At 51.7% G+C, this 20631-nt stretch overlaps 2 protein-coding genes across 4 annotated transcripts in view; both read right to left on the minus strand.

Moving 5' to 3' along the window:
- CLCN7 (chloride voltage-gated channel 7) overlaps positions 1 to 3298 on the minus strand; it is a 56525-nt gene extending 53227 nt beyond the window's left edge. For 2 of the 3 annotated variants that reach the window (XM_077827939.1, XM_077827940.1), the window contains exon 1: positions 3086 to 3292. In XM_077827939.1, the coding sequence (XP_077684065.1) occupies positions 3086 to 3226 (141 nt within the window). In that variant the 5' untranslated portion in view covers positions 3227 to 3292. Of the gene's footprint in view, positions 1 to 3085 lie in introns of all 3 variants that reach the window. The other variant, XM_077827938.1, reaches the window with a different exon arrangement.
- Positions 3299 to 10309: 7011 nt separating this feature from the next.
- PTX4 (pentraxin 4) lies at positions 10310 to 20294 on the minus strand. The gene is made up of 3 exons (XM_077829123.1): positions 20175 to 20294; positions 17817 to 18633; positions 10310 to 10947 (listed from the first exon to the last, which is right to left on the minus strand). Exons 1-3 carry the CDS (start codon positions 20292 to 20294, stop codon positions 10310 to 10312), a joined length of 1575 nt encoding a protein of 524 aa, XP_077685249.1.
- Positions 20295 to 20631: the final 337 nt, after the last annotated feature.

The following is a 20631-nucleotide window of genomic DNA, read 5'->3' on the forward strand; positions in this document are numbered from 1 at the left end:
AACTGAAGCATTCACTAACTTAGACAGACCAAATCACAGCCATAACCTCCGAGTCACAAGCCAGGTAGCACCTTCCAATCCAGAACTCCCTATAGTGTGTGTAATACACAACAGCAAACAACTCCCATAGCAAGCAACATGCCCTCAATGGGAGACGTGCCATATTTAACAGCCTTCGTTTCTGAACAAGGTGCACAGACAGCAATCCAACATCACAACAGGAGAGACGTTTCCTGTAGAATGAAGCCTATTACCTGAACCTAGTGTGAGCAGGTGGGGGTTTTTACTTGCTATGTAGCATCTCACAAGCCAGACACTACTATTGCTGGCATGTTACCCCATGTGCTGCGTGAAATTAAATGAGTCTCCATTTAAAGAGTTTGATTTTCTTGTGCTCAGCTGCTCAAGCCCTTGCCTCACCCTGGAGAACAGGCCAGAACCAGCCTGCTAGGTCATTCACTCCCACACAAACATATGCTTTTAAGTAAGAATTGGGATAGTCTCCCCAGTTCATGGCTTCTTGCCTGCAGCTATGAGTGCCGTGGAAAGCCGGCAGGGCCCAACAGAAATGGGGAGGATAAGGAGTCCATTAAAAGGGTCATACATAACGTACTGGTCCCACTCTCCATGCTTATAGACCCTGCTACTTCTTACTGGCCACACCTTGATCAGCCAAAGATTCACAGGTTACCCATCAGCAGAGACCATGACTGAAATGAAGATTTCCTGTATCCATTATACTTAATAAGGATCATCACTAAGAAATGGTTAGTAACCCCCGAAAGTATTCCTCTTCCACCCACCCCATTCGTTTTATTGCCAGGCCACAGCAACCCCTCACAGCAACACTGCTCCTCTTGGGGGGTCAGCAGCCTGTCTCATCAGCTGTGCTCACCAAGTACCGCAATCAGCTAGGCACTTGTCACAGAGACATGAGAAACACACTGTATGAATCAGATCCACATGCTGTGTTTTTCCTTGCTGGTTGTCCTAGTCATCTGTAGCCCCCCTGTCCCAGTATCGCTCTGCAATAGGAAATCTCAGCTCACAATCTGGTGACCTGTAAAGTTCTGCTTTTTAATACACTTTGGTTGATTCAGACACAAGAAAGACTGACCTGTCCAAGACTGATCAGTGAATAGTGATAGGGACTCAGGACTGTGCTGTAATTGAAGGCATAAAGTTTCTCTTCCCTGAGGAATGAAGGGTGCAGCAGAGTTGCTCTTCTACCATGATATTTCCACAATTTCTGCTTGATTTCCCCACTCCCTGCTCAGGCCGTCACTGGCTGAGCACCCCTAATGAGAGCATGGATCCCAATCTTAGGCAGGAAGGAATTCTACACCCCCTCTTAAATAATTATCTGAGTACAGTCTCCCAAGGATGACAGAGAGTGGAATGAGTGGGCAAACTACGGCCCACAGGCCACATCCGGCCCATCGGACCTTTTAATCTGGCCCTTGAGCTCCCACCGGGGAGCAGGGTTAGGAGCTTTCCTCACTCCAGTGCTCCAGCCAGGGAGCAGGGTTGGGGGCTTGTCTTGCTCTGCTCCATGCGTGCAGCAGCGCCGCGCAGCTCCTGGAAGCAGGGGCAGCCAGGGGGCTCCGCACGCTGTCCCCACCCCAAGTGCCGGCTCTGCAGCTCCCATTGGCCAATGGGATATACGGGGGCGGTGCCTGTGGATGGGACAGTGCGCAGAGCGGTGTGGGCCCTCCCCTCCAGCTCCCATGCAGAGACAAACAGGACGCTGTTTGCAGGAGCCACTTCAGATAAGCGTCACCCAGATCCTGCACCCCTGAGCACCCCCTGTGCCCCAACCCCCTGCCCTAGCCCTGATTGCCCTCCAAACCCTTTGATCCCAGCCCAGAGTACCCTCCTGCATCCCATACCCCTCATCCCCAGCCCCACCCCAGAGTCAGCACCTACAGCCAGAGCCCTCATCCCCCCATGCACCCCAATCCCCTGATGGCCCTCCATACAATTTCCATACTGAGATGCGGCCCTTGGGCCAAAAAGTTTGCCCACCCCTTTGGGAAGCAAAGCTCAGATCCCCATCCATTTGCAGAGATCAATGCACATTCAAGAGTCCTGGAAACCCAAAATGAGGTATCTTGCATGCCACCAATAAGCCAGTCCCTCTCCTCAAATCATTTTAACACCTAACTGCTGCTGTCCAGTTAAGTCACTGCTTTCTCTAATTACTTGCTCCAATTACTTCCTGGTCTCTCCAATTCCACTGAAGGCTGTGGAGACACGTTCCAATACTAAAGGAAAGTTTCAAGGAGCTCTCCAGAGAGACAGGTGAGGCAAAAGCCAACAGCAAGACTAAAGGAGGCAGAACCCGATTGCTAACCCTTCCTCCTTCCCCATATGAATTCTCTGCACCTTAAACTCACTCAACAAAAAATCCCCTCTTAAGGACATAAAGCTCCCCCAACCCTCAGGGCTGCACAGATCCTGTAGCAACCGTTTTTTCTCCAAATAAGCCCAGAGAAGAATTTATTTCACCCTGGACCCTTGTCACTTCACCATTTGCACTGTCTTTGCAATGTTCCAGCATTTGTCCAGACCCTGCCCAGCTCAGGGCTCTGCCAGATTTCACCTTTTTACAGAAGCTTCCATTCGGTTACACCACCAGGGATTAAAGCACCCGCTGGCTGAACTCCAGCAAAGGAAGCACACAGAGCTCCGGCAGGACAGCAACTCCCAGAACCGAGGAGAAGTAGCTGCAAAAGTGTGGGGCTGCAGGGCTAGAAGACCAGGGAGGCTTATAAACAGAGCACGGCTGGGGTGAAGCTAGTAGGCAGGGATGGCTCGGGGGCAGGAGGCAGAGACACCGCTCGGCTTGAAGCTCCCTGGACATTCCCTGCCTACAGGCCAGCCCGGCAGGACGCAGGGCACCAGCTAGAGCGAGCCCAGCCTCCCCAAGGCGGGACGAGCGGGACCCGCACCGGATCTGGGCTTGCCTGTTCCCCGCCGCGCAGCCCCGCTGACACCGGCCCCCTGGCCCCCCACAACGCCCGGCTCCGTGACACCAGCCTCTCACCCCGCCGTCCCCCGCAGGGAGCCGGCCCCACTCGCTCACCGGCCGGGAGTGCGGGGGGCCGCCCGTCGCCCCCGGGCCCGCGCCGTTCAGCAGCGGGGTGGCCTCCCCAGCGGCCGGCGGCTCGTCCTCCTCGTCGCGGTCCCGGCCGGACCAGGACACCTTCTTGGCGACGTTGGCCATGCGGCCAGGCCGGGGACGCTCGGCTGGGGCAGCGGCCACTGGAAGATCCGCATCGGGCTCCGAGCGGCTCATGTGACCCCACGGGGCAAGCAGCGCCGCCGGTCAGGTGACAGGGGCTACGGCGGCCGCCGAGCCCAGGAGAGCGTTGCATCATGGGAGTTGTAGTCCGGCGGCTTGCCCCAGAGGGGCACGCGGAGGGTACCTGTAGCGTAGGTATCTCAAAGAGCTGTAAGCTCCGTTCGTCGGTGCAGGGCTGGCTCCGGGCACCAGCGTTCCAAGCAGGTGCTTGGGGCGGCAACCCGCAAGGGGTGGCATCCGTGTGCCGCTCGGGCATTTCCGCGGCGGGGGCAATTCTGCGGCAACCCCCATCTCCTCAGCCGCTCGCGGTGGCGGCAATTGGGTGCGCTGCTTGGGGCGGCCCTGCCTCGGGTCAATGGGAGCATGCAATGCCTGGTCCAGAGGAGCACACCCGACACACGCTGTATAGCAAAGGGCTTCATGGGGCAGATTAAAGGGATATGTTCCCAAAGGAGATAGAGTGGAACACCGCACCTATGGGATGTGCATGTGCAATTCTGCAGGCCTTACCCAACCAGGCCTTTAGTTTGAGTTACTGGGAGGTTTGCTTGACTTAGGAGCTCAGAATTTCCCCCTTCACGTGTGACTTGTGTTGTGTGTGTACCTGGCATTATTCCTTCAAATAATCATGGACCAAATTCATTCCTGATGTAATTTCAGTGACGTTAATCACACTACACTAGCAACGAAGCCAACGGCATTTCAGTCTCTGAAAGTAAGTCAACCAGTTTCAAGACCTTTCAGAAAATCCTACAGACAGGGGGCCTGATTCTGATGTCTGTTATATTGGTGTAAATCCAAAGTAACACCCCTGGGAGGGGGTGGAAAGTAAATCTGGAGAGATTTCACTGACCTCAGTGGAGTTACTACAGATTCATATTGGTGTAACAGCTCAGAACCAGAACTACGGTGCTTAAACAACACTACAATCCCCGTGTTGTGTATGATCCTTTAGTACAGTATGGTAACCCAAGACCAGGTCTTCAGTGAATCCAGCAGAAAGTAATTGTTAGGGCATGTCAAGAGACCAGCAGAACACCCAAAACTAGGACTAAAGAAAATGCTCTTGACTTGGTTGGAAGAGCCGGGGGCATTTGATGCATTCTCTTTTGCTCTGCCTTACTGTACAAGTCAGGTCTCACACAAGCAGCAATGTTATAGATTATCCCAAGAGTTTTCTTCTGCATCATCTGTGCAATACAGTTCAATACAACTGTGTTTTGCACAGTATCTTCACTGACCCCAAACACTTGGCAGAGTTACTTGCACTGTTCCCTCTAAGTTGTGTGCATACGCACACAGATCCTAAACCCCGCACGCACAACGAAACACCGCGCACACACAAATTTGCACAGAGGAAATTTTTTGCGCATGTGGCCTGTCAAAAATTAGAGGGAACATTGATTACATAATACACTGTCCAAGAAACCAGAACAACAACCAAGGAAGAGAAACTGAGAGACGCAGGCAGGAAGGCAGATGAGAGGAAACACTGTAACAAGCTATGGCCACAAACATTTCAATGATCAGCAGAGATGAAAACCAGGATCTTTAGCTCCAAAAAAGCCTCTAGCACTCGGTAATAGGGGCAGCTGGAAATTTTCAGAAGAAACTTAGCTTTGTCAGAAAAAAACTGTCTGAGGGGGTGAAATGTTCTGTCAACTCATTACAGGGTCAACAAATCTTTCGCCAAAACACAGTCAGGTTTACAAATGGTTTCCTAGCAGGCTCTTTCATTCTGGGTTCCAGAGTCCACAACTCTGGCTCGGGGCAGCCCTGCTGTGAAGATTGCCACAGGGCTGGGGAGCCTGCAGCTACCAGACTCCCTGCCACACAGAGCCCTGGCTGGGTCCCTTTTCTCCATGGCAGGGTCCTAGCCATCCCTGGGAGCCCCAGCTAGAGCCAGGGCTGTGAGATTGGCTGGAGCAAGTCTCCAGGTGGCTTTTAAAACAAACAGGACAATTTTGAATTGGATCCTGCAGTGAATGAGGATGTGGTTACCCCTTTCTGGATGGCAGCAAGCAGCAGCAGCATTCTGCACCTTCTGGATTCGGGAGAGCTGGATCTCTTGTGGAGGGAACTGCAACAGTCAAAAAGAGAGGGGGCAAAGCACCAGACAGAGACAGGCAGACATGTCCAGGCAGTGCTGAGTTGGGGGACAGCCCAACTTGTAGATGTGGAAGGAGGGAGGTTCAGTTGAAGATGAGGCCAGACATTCCAAAGTGGAGCCCAGGGGGAGGTCTAGGGGACAACACCTCGATGGGGAGGCACGTTCCTGGTGCCATAGCTCAGATCACACCGAGGGGATGCAGCAGTGTTTGAGGATGTTCCTCTTGCCCGAAAGAAACTGTTCTGGCTTTAGCCTTTTCTACACTCTGTCTCAGCACTGGTGTAGCTGCTCTACTCTAAGTGCTGGGGAGGTTGGGCTCAGGCATGGCACGGCATGAAATCTGACTGTGGCTGAAGCGTCTGAGCCCGTAAAGTACCCACCCACCAGCTTGAATGCCTCAAGAGGTAAAATCCTCCCTGACGCCCCCTGCCTTTAGGGGTAGATGGGTACCAGTACTCTATTTAAAAAGACTGTGGACCATGGTCTGCAGTGAGGTGTGTCTGCAAAGGGCCCCACACGTCACCCTCCAATTCCCTATCAGGCGGAGACTGTGCAGCAATTCTCAAATCCAGCCTGGTGATGGAAGTCAGCTGGTGTTCACCCACCAGACCAGACAGAGGTGTGGTTTCAGCAAGACCCAGGGAGCTGATCAGAAGATGGATTTTCTAGCCACTGAAAAATGTTGAGATTTTGGGGAAAAAACTAATCCCAGATTGGGACAAAATCGTCAAAATTGTTCACAAAATGAAATTCCAAACAAAATTCAAAATGTGGCTCAGTCACAACCGTGCAGGTGGATACATTGGTTTTGCTTCGATTTTGACCCCTTGTAAAGTTTTTAATACATTCATTTTGAAACAAAAAGTCATATTCAACATGAAAAGTTGAAGCTTTTCATTCCCAAAAGTGTTGAAGAAGGAATGTTTCCCCCCCATTTTTTTCTAAACAAAATGTAGCCAAAATGCAACAATTTCACACAACATTTTGGCTGAAATGAAACAGCGTTTTCCAAAATGTTGGCTAATTTTTTTCCTCCAGTCCTAGTTACTGTTAAGAATCTATGCACCTGTCTCCCCTCCCTTCGGACACCCTCCGCTGCCCCTTGTGCTGCTGGTGTAAGATGCTCCATGGCCCCTCTCTGGTGTGTTCTGCTGTTTGTACCTGTCTCAGAGAACTTGGGCCACATGCCAAGGCCTCACATGTATATAAATGATGCTTCGTCATGTGGGTCCCAGGGTGTTATGGGCAGAGAAATCTGAGCTAGCCAGCCTGGTGGGGCCTCGCACCGCCACCTCTTCCATATAGAACGTGTCCATGTGTTTCCCCTCTCCACCCACACAACAGAGCTGTGCAGGAAGCTGGCACCTTCCCCCTCACACACACACAAAAAAAACCCTCTTCCCTGCTTGCTTTCACAATCCAGGAGGAGCAGGCTGCTGCCCAAAGCTCCCAGTTACCCCAAGACCTTCGGTGCATGGGATGGGACCAGCCTCTCCAGAGAAAACCTTTGCCTTGTCTCCTCCAGACACAGACCCATGACAGTGACCAGCCCCATGCTGGGCTGCAGCTGCTTGCTCTTGTCTGCCATGGACATGAAAAACAGAACCACCGACTGGCCTCTCTTAGCGGAGACAACCAGGACGTAGCAGGCTGGCAAATCCTCAGAGCAGTTCTGGGTGTGGCTGCCTGGATGCCACGCACATAACAGCTCCTGACGGGGTGTCACTTTCCTTCAGCGACAAACACTTCCTGAGGTGCCAGTGACTATTGCAGAACATCAGGGTCACTCCAAGCTGCATTTAAACAAGCAGGAGACTCTGACCCGGGCCCGCGAGGTGAGAGAACTAGGAGTGAGACACCTGGAGTTGGCCAGCACTCCCAGTGGCTACAGCGCACTGCATTCCCATGCTCTGCCTTTAAGCAGCAATACCAAGCCAATGCGGGAAATAAAGAAAGCAGACTGTTTAATAAAAGTGTAGGAGAAGGGGAGCTGCCTCCAGGACAGTGCAGGATGTGGAGACCAGAGCAGAGTTGCTGTTTGGGGAGCCCAGCTAGTGCCACTGAGGAGATAACAGAAATAAAACGGAGAAAAGTAGCGGCAGAGCCAGAGCAACAGTGACTAAAAGCCCCAAGTCTTTTGGGTCATTCCCAGTCACTGCTGCCTGTTTCCATCCTGATGATCTTCCCCAATTGCTGACACATCAATGAATCATGTCACTGACGGGCCATATGGGGCACCTGACAAGCACCCACCAGTGATACGGCTTAGGGCTTGATTCTGTACAGTGCTGAGCATTTCTGGAAGTGCCAGGTGCCTTCACTTCCCACTGACATTCGCAGGAGTTAAAGGGACCCACCCAGCACCTTGCAAGACGGAGCCTTTGGCTGGGGAGCTAGCCCATGACTATACGTTCTGGGGGTTGGAACGTGCCTCTGACTGGCCCTTTGATTTTAGGAATAAAATGACCCTCAAGCTTGTAAACATGATGGAAAGGGACACGGTCAATGTAAAAACAGACACCACTCCTTGGCATGTTACTAACACCTTAGATGATTAAAGGGACACTCTCAACTTAAACCCATCACTTTTCTCTTGAATGTTTTACCTGCTTGCTAGAAGTGGCAGCTAATGTCACCGAAATGGCAAGAGATTAGCCCGAATAGAGGCTTTTCTCTATTTTCCCAGTTCTGTGTACATGATCCATTTGACAGCACTTTGCATCATCAAGTTCACCCTTCCACAACAGTCAGGTTCCTGAACTGCCTGGGTGAGATTTTCATCCAGCAACAGGAGAAAACAATTTCTTTTAAAATGGAAAATACGTGGCTGTAAAACCCCCTGCGTCAGCAGGGGCCGGACCCAAAAGGCTTTCAACATCACGTTCTGAAACTGCCTAAATGTCAAGCTGATGCTGTCCTTTTCAAGCTGAAATAATCTTAAAAATCTCCCCTGCCTGTCCCCATTTTTGCTGTTTACTTGGGCAGTTTTCACTTTACATACAGCAAACATGATTGTTTCCTTCTTATTTGAAATGTTGCCAGATCCCAGCTGCAAGAGACACAGGCCTCGCGTTCACGAGAGAGATGCAGCATCACTCTAGCAGCTTCAGTACCACACACAGGTTATTGTGGAGACACCTGATCTAAACCACCAGCCCATAAGAGGCTCCACATTCCCCTCTCCACACTCCTGTGGCTTCCCAAGGCCAAGCTGGATGCAGTGGGTACCTATTATACTGGAGCAGGTAGCTTACTGCAGCTATTTGAGGCTGCAACCAGAGCAGCCAGCCTCTCCAAGGAGCTTTAGACTTGAGGCCATTTTAAAGGAAGAGCTTGGGCCAGGGGAAAGGCACAGTTCCTGTTTCTGTCCAGCTCTCATTCATGATTAGATCAAGGCTGTTTGGTTTGGATGTTTGGCACCACAGGGGAATGTAGCCGGGGCTAGGGCTGAACAGAGAGGCAGGGATCATCTGTTGACCTGCCCTGTTAGCCAGGTTAGAGCTCTGCACGAATTGCTGCTTCACTGAGGCACATGCTGGTTTTGAACTTCATCGGCCTCTGAGAGGTGGGGTGGCCCTCTAGGGAGAGGGAACTCAGGGCAGAGCCAGGAAGGTCCTGCAGGGAGCCCTAGGAACAATCTGACCTGGGGAGAAAGCTTAGGTGGAGGTTTCTACTCTGTTATTCTTCTTTGAGTTACTCATCAAGCCCAGCCCCATGACAGGGGTAAGCTTGACCCTCTACGACCAGGGTACACACCGTCTGGTACACAGTTACTGTTGACATTTCAAAGAGCACTTCACAAACCTAGACTGCAAGACTGGGCTGCGTTATGAGGGCCACCTTCCCCTTGCCCTCCTCTTCCTTGGGCTCTCTTGGGAAGAATTAAATGTCGAAGGCAAGTTCCATTCGTGGTCATTTCACTGTGAAAACTAACTGCAATAGACATTTGTGCCTCAGGTTGGAAATAGAATCCAAGAGCCTTTCCCCCAGGCTGCTGCACTTATATGCAGCTACAGCACCTTGGGCTAAGCTGGTGTTAGCTCCGTAGGGTTTGCTTAGGTCAGTATTCGGAGGGGAGCCCTTCCTGGAAAAGTGGGAGTTATCAGAAGCGGTATTTGCGGGAGACAGCCCGCTTTCCTCCATTTCTGGGCTACACCCATGCCCAGCATGATATTACGGGGCTGTATCTTGGATGAGATCTAAGACTAATTTCCGACCATTGTGGGAATTAAAAATCCTGTGGCAGTTTCCATAAGTGCAGGGTGGCTGTGTTCCAGTTTGAATGCTCGCAGTCTGTCTATCTAAATCCCATCTGAGGCTTTCATCTCTTGTCCTAATCTGGTGTGTGGTATTGCTGTGCACTACTGAACAGCTGCCATGCCCCCCTGCCCCAATCCTCCCCAGAGCTGGCTGCATTGCACTGGTGGGAGAAGCGATTGCTGGGTCTTTGCTAAGGGTCTGGAAAAGCGCTGCAGGAGGAAAAGCAATACGACGCCGAGGTCAGGTATTGATATGAGCCGGCCTCTGGCTGATTATCCCTTTGGACACAGCCATCTCAGCATGGCTGGACCCTCAACACAGCTGCACTGATTTCTGGACTCAGTGAGGAGACATGAGCAATCACATGAAGAAGTTTCCATTAAATTGGCATGGGAAGCATTGAGTGATGCTTTTATGCCTCTCAGGATCTCCATGGCAATGGCTGTGTCAGTAGAGCCCCTAGCCTCTCATCCTATGGAGAAAAGGGCATTTTGCCTATTTAGCAGGGTGGAGAAAGTGTTCTGGCTCACAGGCATCACAAGCTGATGTCGATAACTGCCCGGTGGCATTTGGACTCTGGGCTGCCCACGGTCTGTATTGCTGGGGACAGCCCAGGATGGGGCGTGCTTGGTTTACTAACAGTTTTCCAGGCAGGTGCAATTCACCTTCTGCACTGATCCATTCAGGGAGGAGACATCAGCCAACCTCAGGATGGTGCCACGGGGCAGGCCCTTCCCGATCGCTATGCTGGACACCTCCCCAGGCATCAGAGTGCGGTTCCAGATGGCAAAGCCAGCCAGGCGTCCCACAAAGGCTTCTGAGGGGTCAAACCCACCCCCAACCACATCCTGCTCCTGACCCAGAATGAGCGACCCACCAGGGGGGATCTCATAGCCCTCCTGGAACTTGGAGCCCATGGATGCTAGTCTCCTGTCCACGTAGAACCAGTACTTGCCCTGGATGGAAGACCAGATGACACACATGTGGTGCCATCCGCCGTCCAGGACCCGCCCCACCGGCAGCTCCCGGAAAGCTGGGTCACCAATGACGAAGTGGATGGAGGCTGGGGCCGCGGTGTTCCGGCCATGCAGGACGAGCTTGTTGTCATTCTCCTCTGTGGCGTAGGACAGGATGGTGCCCAGGGAGTGAGCGTGGGTGCTCACCCAGCTGCAGACTGACAGCTCGTGCAGGCTGGTCTGGAAGCCCTGACCAAAGGTGGCAAAGTTTTCAGTGGAAGCGTTGGGGAAAAGCAGCATGGAATCCACATTGCAAACTGGAGAGGAGAGAGAGACAGCCACAGTCACTGCCTGTCTCGAGCGTGTGGGGCTGCTGCTCATGCCTGCACTGTGACGATGGACCAGCCTCCTGCCTCCCCTCCCCGCCCCGCCATAAGAACATAAAAATGGCCATACTGGGTCAGACCAAAGGTCCATCTAGCCCAGTATCCTGTCTGCTGACAGTGGCCAATGCCAGCTGCCCCAGAGGGAATGAACAGAACAGGTAATCACCCAGTGATCCATTCCCTGTCGCCCATTCCCAGCTTCTAGAAAACAGAGGCTAGACACACCATCCCTTCCCATCCTGATTCCTGGCTAACAGCCATTGATGGACCTAACCTCCATGAACTTATCTATTTCTTTTTTTAACCCTGTTATAGTCTTGGTCTTCACAACATCCTCTGGCAAAGAGTTCCACAGACTGACTGTGTGTTGTGTGAAAAAATACTTCCTTTTGTTTGTTTTAAACCTGCTGCCAATTAATTTCATTTGGTGACCCCTAGTTCTTGTGTTATGAGGAGGAGTAAATAACACTTCCTCATTTACTTTCTCCACACCAGTCATGATTTTATAGACCTCTATCATATACCCTCTTAGTCGTCTCTTTTCCGAGCTCAAAAGTCCCATTCTTATTAATCCTCCTCATATGGAAGCTGTTCCATGCCCCTAATCATGTTTGTTGCTCTTTTCTGAACTTTTTCCAATTCCAATATATCTTTTTTGAGATGGGGTGACCACATCTGCATGCAGTATTCAAGATGTGGGCATACCCTGGATTTATACAGAAGCAATATGATATTTTCTGTCTTATTATCTATCCCTTTCCTAATGATTCCCAACACTCTGTTTGCTTTTATGACTGCTGCTGCACATTGAGTGAATGTTTTCAGAGAACTATCCACAATGACTCCAAGATCTCGTTCTTGAGTGGTAACAGCTAATTTAGACCCCATCATTTTATATGTATAGTTGGGATTATGTTTGCTAACATGCATTATTTTGCATTTATTAACATTGAATTTCACCTGCCTTTTTGTTGCCCCGTCATCCAGTTTTGAGAGATCCTTTTGTAACCCTTCACAGTCTGCTTTGGACTTAACTATCTCGAGTAGTTTTGTATCATCTGCAAATTTTGCCACCTCACTGTTTACCCCCTTTTCCAGATCATTTATGAATACGTTGAACTGCACTGGTCCCAGTACAGACTCCTGGTGGACACGACTATTTACCTCTCTCCATTCTGACAACTGACCATTTATTCCTTTGTTTCCTATCTTTTAACCAGTTACCAATCCATGAGAGGACCTTCCCTCTTATCCCATGACAGCTTACTTTGCTTAAGAGCCTTTGGTGAGGGACCTTGTCAATGGCTTCCTGAAAATCTAAGTACATTATATCCACAGGATCACCCTTGCCCAGATGCTTGTTGACCCCCTCAAAGAATTCTAGCAGATTGGTGAGGCATGATTTCCCTTTATCAAAACCATGCTGACTCTTCCCCAACAAATAAAGTTTACCTATGTGTCTGACAATTTTGTTCTTTACTATAGTTTCAACCAGTTTGCCCAGTACTGAAGTCAGGCTTACCGGCCTGTTGTTGCTGGAATCACCTCTGGTGCCCTTTCTAAAAATTGGTGTCACATTAGCTATCCTCCAGTCATTTGGTACAGAGGCTGATTTAAATGATAGGTTACAGACGACAGTTAGTAGTTCTGCAATTTCACATTTGAGTTCCTTCAGAGCTGTTGGGTGATACCATATGGTCCTGGTGACTTATTCCTGTTTGATGACCCCACCATAAGTGAGGGTCAGTCAAGGACTGCTCTCCCTGCCCCCCCAGCTGTCTGAGCGCAGTGATCACACAGTTAGCCACCCTCCCTTTCACCTGGCATAGGAGCTGCCTTGCAGGTAGCCCCACATATTTTTTCCCCCACCCCACCTAGATAATAATCCCTAGTGCCTCCATCTGGGGAACCCCAGGTGCTTCATGAACATGACACACAGGGAGGCAAAAGGCCAGGTTTTCAGTGGCACAGAGTCGTTCTGGCCGCTCCGCAACTCAGATGAATCAGCCAGTGGGTGACTAACCCCAAGTCACACACGGAGTCTGTGCCAGAGCTGGGCCTAGCTAGAACCCAGCTCTCCTGATCCCCAGCCAGTGCCTGAGCCCCCAGGCCGTCCTCCCACTCCTAGCAGGCACAATCACAGGCATGGCAGCACCTTGCATGACACAGAATTTGGGGCCATCAGTCCTTGTCCTAGAATGGCTCTGTTGGGGGTGACATGAGTGAGCTGGCTGGGGGGCAGCACCCCCAGCTCCACTCCCTCACTCAAATCCCACCAGCACAGTATAGCATGCTATCACTAACCTCCCCCGTGCCCTGAGCATCAGCAGGTGGAGAGCTAAGCTGGCCAGTGGAGACAGGATGCAGCCATGAATATTGTTATTTGGACTAATGATTCAGCCAGGAAGAGGCTGCACCCTCCTTGCAGGGCCTGACTGGTTGTCTCCTGCTCAACCCTGCAAAGTTCCAGGTGCCTTGAGCTGTCCTGCAAACCCCTGCTGAGTTGCTACTTCCCCAGCAGCATTTCAGTGAGGGCCTGTTGTTTTCAACAGAGCAACCCCCAGAGAGCCATGCCACTGACCCAGAGCAGGCCAGAAGTTCCCCGAGCTTGAACTATGAGAAATGTCACCAGCCCAGGAGAGTGTAGGCTCAGGTGGAGATGGATAACCAGCATGCAGCTTCAGAAAGTCACTCCGGTGGGAATGATGCCTCTGTGGGCGCGTTATAACAACAATGTGGGTGGAACCAGACAATCAATCACTATGCCCTGGAATGAACTCACGCCGCAAACTGATCAAGACAAAAACCCTGCCCCACCTGGCGGCAAAGTGATCACTCCATGTCTGACCTCTCAGGCTTCGTCCTCAAAGGGAACCTGCACCACACCTTCCAAAGACGAGAGCCATAGGTTCTGATTCGGTGGGTGCTCCAGTGCTCAGCACCCATTGGCAGCCCCACCAATCAGCTCCTTCCCCTCCTCTCCAGCGCCTCCCGCCCGCTGCGTGGGGGAGGAGCGGAGGCAGGAAGAGGCGGAGCAAGGGTGGGAAGAGGTGGGGTGGGGGTGGGGCCTTGGGGGAAGTGGTGGAGTGGGGGTGGAGCCTGGGGTAGAGTGGGGGTCGAGCATCCCCCGGGAAAACCAGAAAGTCGGCACCTGTGCTGGGAGCTTCAATTCATAACTTTGCTAGGGACTAAAAATCATGGACTTGATAAAGGCATTGGATTTGAGGCTTATTACAACAAACTGTAACTCACTAATCCCCCCCCTCGCTCTTCCTCCGCCCCCCCCCCCCCGTTTTTGTCAGATGACTACTGTGGTGTTAACGGGCCACTTCACCTTGAATGGTCCCTTGGACTTTGTGCTAACTACTTCTGCTAAGTTTCAGAGTAACAGCCGTGTTAGTCTGTATTCGCAAAAAGAAATGGAGTACTTGTGGCACCTTAGAGACTAACCAATTTATTAGAGCATGAGCTTTCGTGAGCTACAGCTCACTTCATCTGATGAAGTGAGCTGTAGCTCACGAAAGCTCATGCTCTAATAAATTGGTTAGTCTCTAAGGTGCCACAAGTACTCCATTTCTTTTTACTTCTGCTAAACTATCTGTTCCACCTTGTATTTAGCTGTGACACTCTGAGAGCCTTTCCCAGCCCGGAGGAAGAGCTCCTTGTGGCTCGGAAGCCTCTCTCTCTCTCTCTCTCTCTCTCTCGGACAGGAGTGGGCCCAATAACAGATATCACCTCCCGCACCATGTCTCTCTGGGACCCACACGGCAACACCCATGTTGGCCCAGAGCTGGGCAGGGGCTGAACCTTTGTACAGCAACAGTGCCACCCAGTGGCTGCTCCACAGTGCCTCATGCCTGCTTTGTTCTGACTGATAATGATGCTGCACTAGCTGGGGCGACAGCGAGAGTCTCCTGCCGGTGGAGCCACGCAGCCTCATGGTTTAACTGGCTCAATGAACCCTCTACTCAGCCGGCTGTCCTCCTTTCCTCTGGTCGGGTCTATGTCACGGCCCTGTTTGATCTTGGAGAGGCCGTGGGGATGGAGGGAACAGGGGTGTGACACCTGTTTGGATGCAAAAGAAGAGACACAGCTCGGTCACGGCAATAGCTCAGGAGTTTGGGGAGACGGGATGATCTCTCAGCCCCTGCCAAGGAAAGATCCCCAAAGGCTGTGGGCATCCTAACAAGAAAGCATCACCAGGAATAGCTACCTCTGAGCTCATCCGTCCATCGGCCCCCAGCCCTCCCAGACACCATCTGTTTCTGGTGGAGCCAAAGGCCTGAACAAGAAGTTTAAACTTGATACAGGAGACAAGGGGGAGGCAGCGGAGGACCCTGAGTATTCAAGGCTGCAGAGAGATCAGGGAGGCTGAGGAAGGAACACAAGCCCAGAGGCGATGCAGCGACAGCAAAGACTCTGTTCAAGGAGCTTAGACGAGGAGGAGAGACAGGAGTCAGAGGCTGGGTGGTTGCGGTGGGTTTTTTGGTGGCTGGGGCATCCTACCAGGGGCTTGTCCATTGAGGGAGAGGAGCCGGGAGAGGGAGGGACAGCGGGGGCTGGGGCCAAGGGCGGCTAGATATGCAGGTCAGAAGTGGAGATTAACTGAGAGATCTCAGAGTCCATGAACAGGATCCAGAAGGAGAGGGGGAGGGACTGGGGAAGGGGAGAAGTTCACACCATCTCTTGTCCAGCCCACCCTCTTCAGTGCCCACCCCCAACAGAGTGGGGTTCGGAAAGGCCCAGAGAGCAGCTTGCCTGGTGCACTGGGGATCCCCCTTACAGACCCAGCCTGAGCTTGGGATTCCAGGGAGAGCCCCCGTAGCAACGCTGCTGGTGAGACCCCTGAGCGACCCCCTCCAGCAGAGCCTGAAGGCTCCACTGCTACATCTGCTAAGCATCCCCTCTCCCTCAGGGCTTCCCGCACAGCGCCGTGAGACTCTCCCCACTCTGGGCTCTCCACTCCTTGCTCTGTGATGGTGGGGACATGCTGCAGAGTTGCAAAGCAGTACTGAGGCCAGTCAATTCCAGAGGGAAAGAGAACTCAACAATCTAAGATCTGTCAGCTTTGCTGGGCATTGAGAGCCCAGCACTACACAGCTGCCTGTGAAACCCTGTCAGGGCGAGCAGAGAGATCCTGAACAGCACTGTCCGGTGCACATGGGAGCAGAATGATGCTAAGGCTGAGAGGGACCATAGAAACCCAACAGAAAATTCTGCTTCATGCACGTGGAAAAATATCAACACTCCCAACTTCCAACCCCCCCAGCACAATTCCCAGCCAGCTTGGCTGGTGCTTCAAAACCCAGCATGATCTATAAAAGAAGCCAAGTTGGTCCAGCACTTGTTGGGTGATGTGTGGCCAACCTTTCTGATGGGAACTGATGGGTAAGGTGGTTTATTTATGGTTGGTGTTTTAAGAATGACAACGCAACTGGACGGCTCGGCTGCTGAAATCTTTCAAAAATCTCTGCCCAGAGCATAGGGCCTAAATTCTCACTGACACTACAGCCATCTAGATTGCTCTGGCAGCGTAAAGGGGCCAGAAGGGGGCTGGGGGATTACATTTACACTGACGCACAGCCCTTTTACGCTGCCAGAACGGTACAAGGGTACCCTAGCACAACTGAGAATTCAGGCCTGGCCATGGACAACTTCAGCCCCAAAGGAATTTGTTTGCCAAAATTACGAGCAGCTGACAAAAGAGGAGTTAGACTGGAAGTTGTATGTTGCCCCAATCACCTACAGAAGGCGTTCCCAAGAACCTGCTGCAATGCAGCGTATGTGCCTATAACGCACGTGCCACATACGCACAATTACGTATAAAAAGAATGTTAAAAAAACATAAGGACGGCTGTACTGGGTCAGCCCAATGGTCTATCCAGCCCAGGATCCTGTCTTCCAATAGTGGCCAGTGCCACGTGCTTCAGAGGGAATGAACAGAACAGGGCAATTTATCAAGTGATCCATCCCATTGCTCAGTCCCAGCTTCTGGCAGACAGAGGTTTAGGGACACCCAAAGCATGGGGCTTGCGTCCCTGACCAGCTTGGCTAATAGCCAGTGATGGACCTATCCTCTGTGAGCTTATCTAATTCTTTTTTGAACCCAGTTATAGTTTGGGCCAGCACTTGAAAATTAGGAAATATCAGATTTAGAGTTGCCCACGCAACCTTAATTTGGCCCCATGTGCAGAAAAATAGTACGTGATCATGTAATCAAAGTTCTAAGGCATATGGACAGAGGGGTGGATTAAGTTTACAAAGGCAACCACAGACCTGGCATTTCCTAACTTTCAAGTGCTGGATTTTGCAGCCTAAATAATGTAGGTCTTTTAACATAATTTTTTGTATGTAATTTCCTAGGTTATTTTTAAAAGGCAAAATAAAGCCAGATTCTATTATGTGCAACTAACACAACCTCCGCATCATGCATCAGTGTGTCAGGGCTTGAATCCTAAACCTTCAGCACTACATCGCAGCCTGCTACCATTTGACATGCAAGTCTAACGACATTAGCTAGCAGCAAGAGAAGGCTGTAATCCCATAGTGGGGAGAACGGTCTGTTGGCACCATGTGCTGGGTCCAGGGGATGGTCAGGAGGAGTCCAACCGAGTTCTCTCTCTTCCCGGGACAAAGAAAAGGCACCTCTCTAGCCTGAGGGGTTTTGGTCTGCTGAAGATCAAAGGCCTGCTGCAAGCAATGGAGGGCTGAGCTTTCCTTCTACAAAAGCACCCCCTAGCATAACATCATGTGGGTATGTGTGCTGGGAGACAGAGAGAATGTAAAAGGTTTCAGCATACTTGTGCCTGGCTTCTTGGGTGATGGTGATTGCAGCTGCTCTTGTGAGATCTGGGCCACCCTGCGGAGCTGCTGCCTGGCAGCTTGTGGCTCTGGCACAGTGGGGGTCTCTGGCTGTCTCTCCTGCCTGGGGGTCTTATTCCCATGGAACAGGCTACTCTGCAGCCCCCTCTTTGCAGCCTGGGCCAGGACCTGCTGCCTCTTCTCCTCCAGCTTCTTCCTTTGTTTGTGCTTGGCATGCAGCTTCTTCACGCTGTGTCCCTGGCTTCCCTCTGCCTCCAGCAGCTTGTCATGGGGTGTCTGGTTCAGTCGCTGGGCCGCAGCCAGCTCATGGTGCCCAGATGTCAGGATCTCCTTGTGCAGTGTGTTCTTCAGCCGCTGCTCCAGAGCCTCCAGTTTGGTTCCCTGGCTCCTACTGGCCTCCCGCAGGCTCTCCAGCTCTTTCTGTAGGGTGTTCCTGCTGGCGTGCAGGGTGGTGAGGTCTGCCACGTGGCTTGCAGTCTGCAGAGTTAGGTTGGACAGGAGAGCGCTCTGCTGCAGCCTCTCCCCAGAGCTCTGCTTGTGGCTTTTGCTCAGGGACTCAGCCAACGAGGAGAGTTTAGAGTTTAGCTTTTTGGTTCTTTTCTGTAGCTTCTTCATCCAGATTTTCAAAGAGCCCAGGTCCTCCTGCAGGGCGGCATGCGACACGTTGAGAGCAGCCGCGATGGTGTCGTACTGATCCGCCAGGTGCCGGAACCTGGTGTCGATGTTGTAGGAAATGTTGTAGTTCCCGGCGATCCCCTGGAGATGCAGCAGTGTCACCTCCTGAAACCGACGAAACTGCAAGACACCCAGAACCCTGAATGATTCCCAGCACTTAGATCAGGGATCATTTCTGGGCAGGGCTGCCGAACTCAGGCTAATCAACCCTCCACAACCCCAGGGACTTACGCAACCCTTGGACCGCTGGGGAAACTGACACACAAGCATTAAGGGCTAAACTTTTACAAAGGGCCTCTAATTGCGGTTGCTTTGGTTATGGTCAGCTCCCACTGACTGCAGTTTGGAACCAGCCCCAAAGGGGTCTCACACTGAGCACCCTCACCCAGAGGCACCACAAATCTGATGCCACTTTTGTAACTAAAGCCAAAATCTAGGGTTCAACAAGGCCCCCCAGTGTGGCAGTGGCAGAGCTGGGCTTGGAATCCAGCCCTTATCTACATAACCAGACCTCTCCAGCTGAAATTCAGCCATTGGGTGAGCCACGGAGTCTAGAGAAACCAGGTATTGCCTTCACACAGGACTGCCTGCTGGAAAATGTAAAATAATATCAAAATGCCCCGTAACTCAGATTCACATTGCCCTTTATAGCTCGCAGGCCGCTAACCCAGACACTTCCCAGGAACTCAGCCCGCTCTCTGACTGGGGACTCTCTCCTGCCCTCGCTGGAGACTGGATTCCATAACCTAATCAGTGTTCTCCCATTTCTAGTTTCTGGGACACTATGTACATGTGATCCATACACACATCATAGAAACTGGATCATTCACTCTTTGGTCATTGCAACCCTGACTCTTTGCTTGTGTCATCCCCTGGAATCCCCGACATCCAAGCCCAGGGGGTCCCCAGCCAAATCTTCACAGGACAGAGACATTTATCCCAGCAGTCCTGTCCTTTGATAAGTCACAAAGGGGGCCTGGATCTGCTGTGCAAATCAGTGAGCCAGTGCCCTGTTGTCGGCACTTTCCTCAGCAGAGACCAACAGCATTCAAAAGTGAACCCCTAAAGCTTGACCCTTTGATCTAAAGTTAGACACCTCAAGAAACAGTCTGATCTGTTGTGGTGCCGAGCAGCCAGCAGCTCCCAGAGATCTAGCTGGGAAAACGCTGGCTACGTATCTCTAATGGCTATCACACAGACTCATACATCTGCCCAGACATTACAGTCTCCTCTAGGACAACAGAGAGTCAACACTCAGCAAACTCCAGGCAAAGAGAAGGGAAGTTTGGCTTGAGTAAAAAACGTGTAAGTAAAGGGTGTTGATGTTCTGTATATTCCGGGGCTGCCCCACCACCCCGCCCCAGGGCAGAAGCCCCGAGTCCCAGCAGGCAGGCCCGGCTCTCGAACTTCTGAAGATTATCATATGCGGCTCAGAAGGTCAGTAAGTTTGGCCACCCCGATATATTACATCCATATACTTCTACAGGTAAGTTCCAGTGCTGGGCCAGCTGGTGAGACAGGTACTGTAGGAACACATGGATAGACATGCTGATATCAGAGGGATACACTGCAGACCCTTTGGAGCAAGTAGGTCTGACTCCTAATGAAGTCAGTAGGATTTGGCCCCATCTGTCCAATAGCAAAGAGTCATGAATATTCACCTGCTCCTCGAGTCGCCTAAACCTTTCAAAGAATGGCTTTCTCTGCTCCCTGGTCCCGGCCTCCTGCAGCAGACTCCCCTGCAGACACACAGCAGCAAGAAGAAGGCAAACGGGCAGCATTTTCCTTGCCCAGCGCGTTCAGCAGCAGAGAGCCGGTTGTCGCAGATCCTTCTGGTAGCTCTTGAATTGGAAGAATGACTTTGGTTCAGTGTCTGGCTTCTGTATTCTCCTCTGCATCTCTCTCTCGGGTTTTTGTGGCTGATCTCACTGGTTTCCCCCTCTGATGCAAGGGGCTCATGTTCCTCCCACCAGGCAAAAAGCAGTCTGTGGTTTCTCCTCAAAATAGATGAGATATGCAGTCTCCCCTAGCATTCCCCGGGAGCCACGTTTAGCACGGAAGGCAGTGCTTTTTTCAGGATCAAGCCGGCTGGCGCAGGGGCTCAGCTGATGGTTTGTA

This window comes from Eretmochelys imbricata, chromosome 10 (assembly GCF_965152235.1).
Source record: "Eretmochelys imbricata isolate rEreImb1 chromosome 10, rEreImb1.hap1, whole genome shotgun sequence".
Taxonomy (NCBI): domain Eukaryota; kingdom Metazoa; phylum Chordata; order Testudines; family Cheloniidae; genus Eretmochelys; species Eretmochelys imbricata.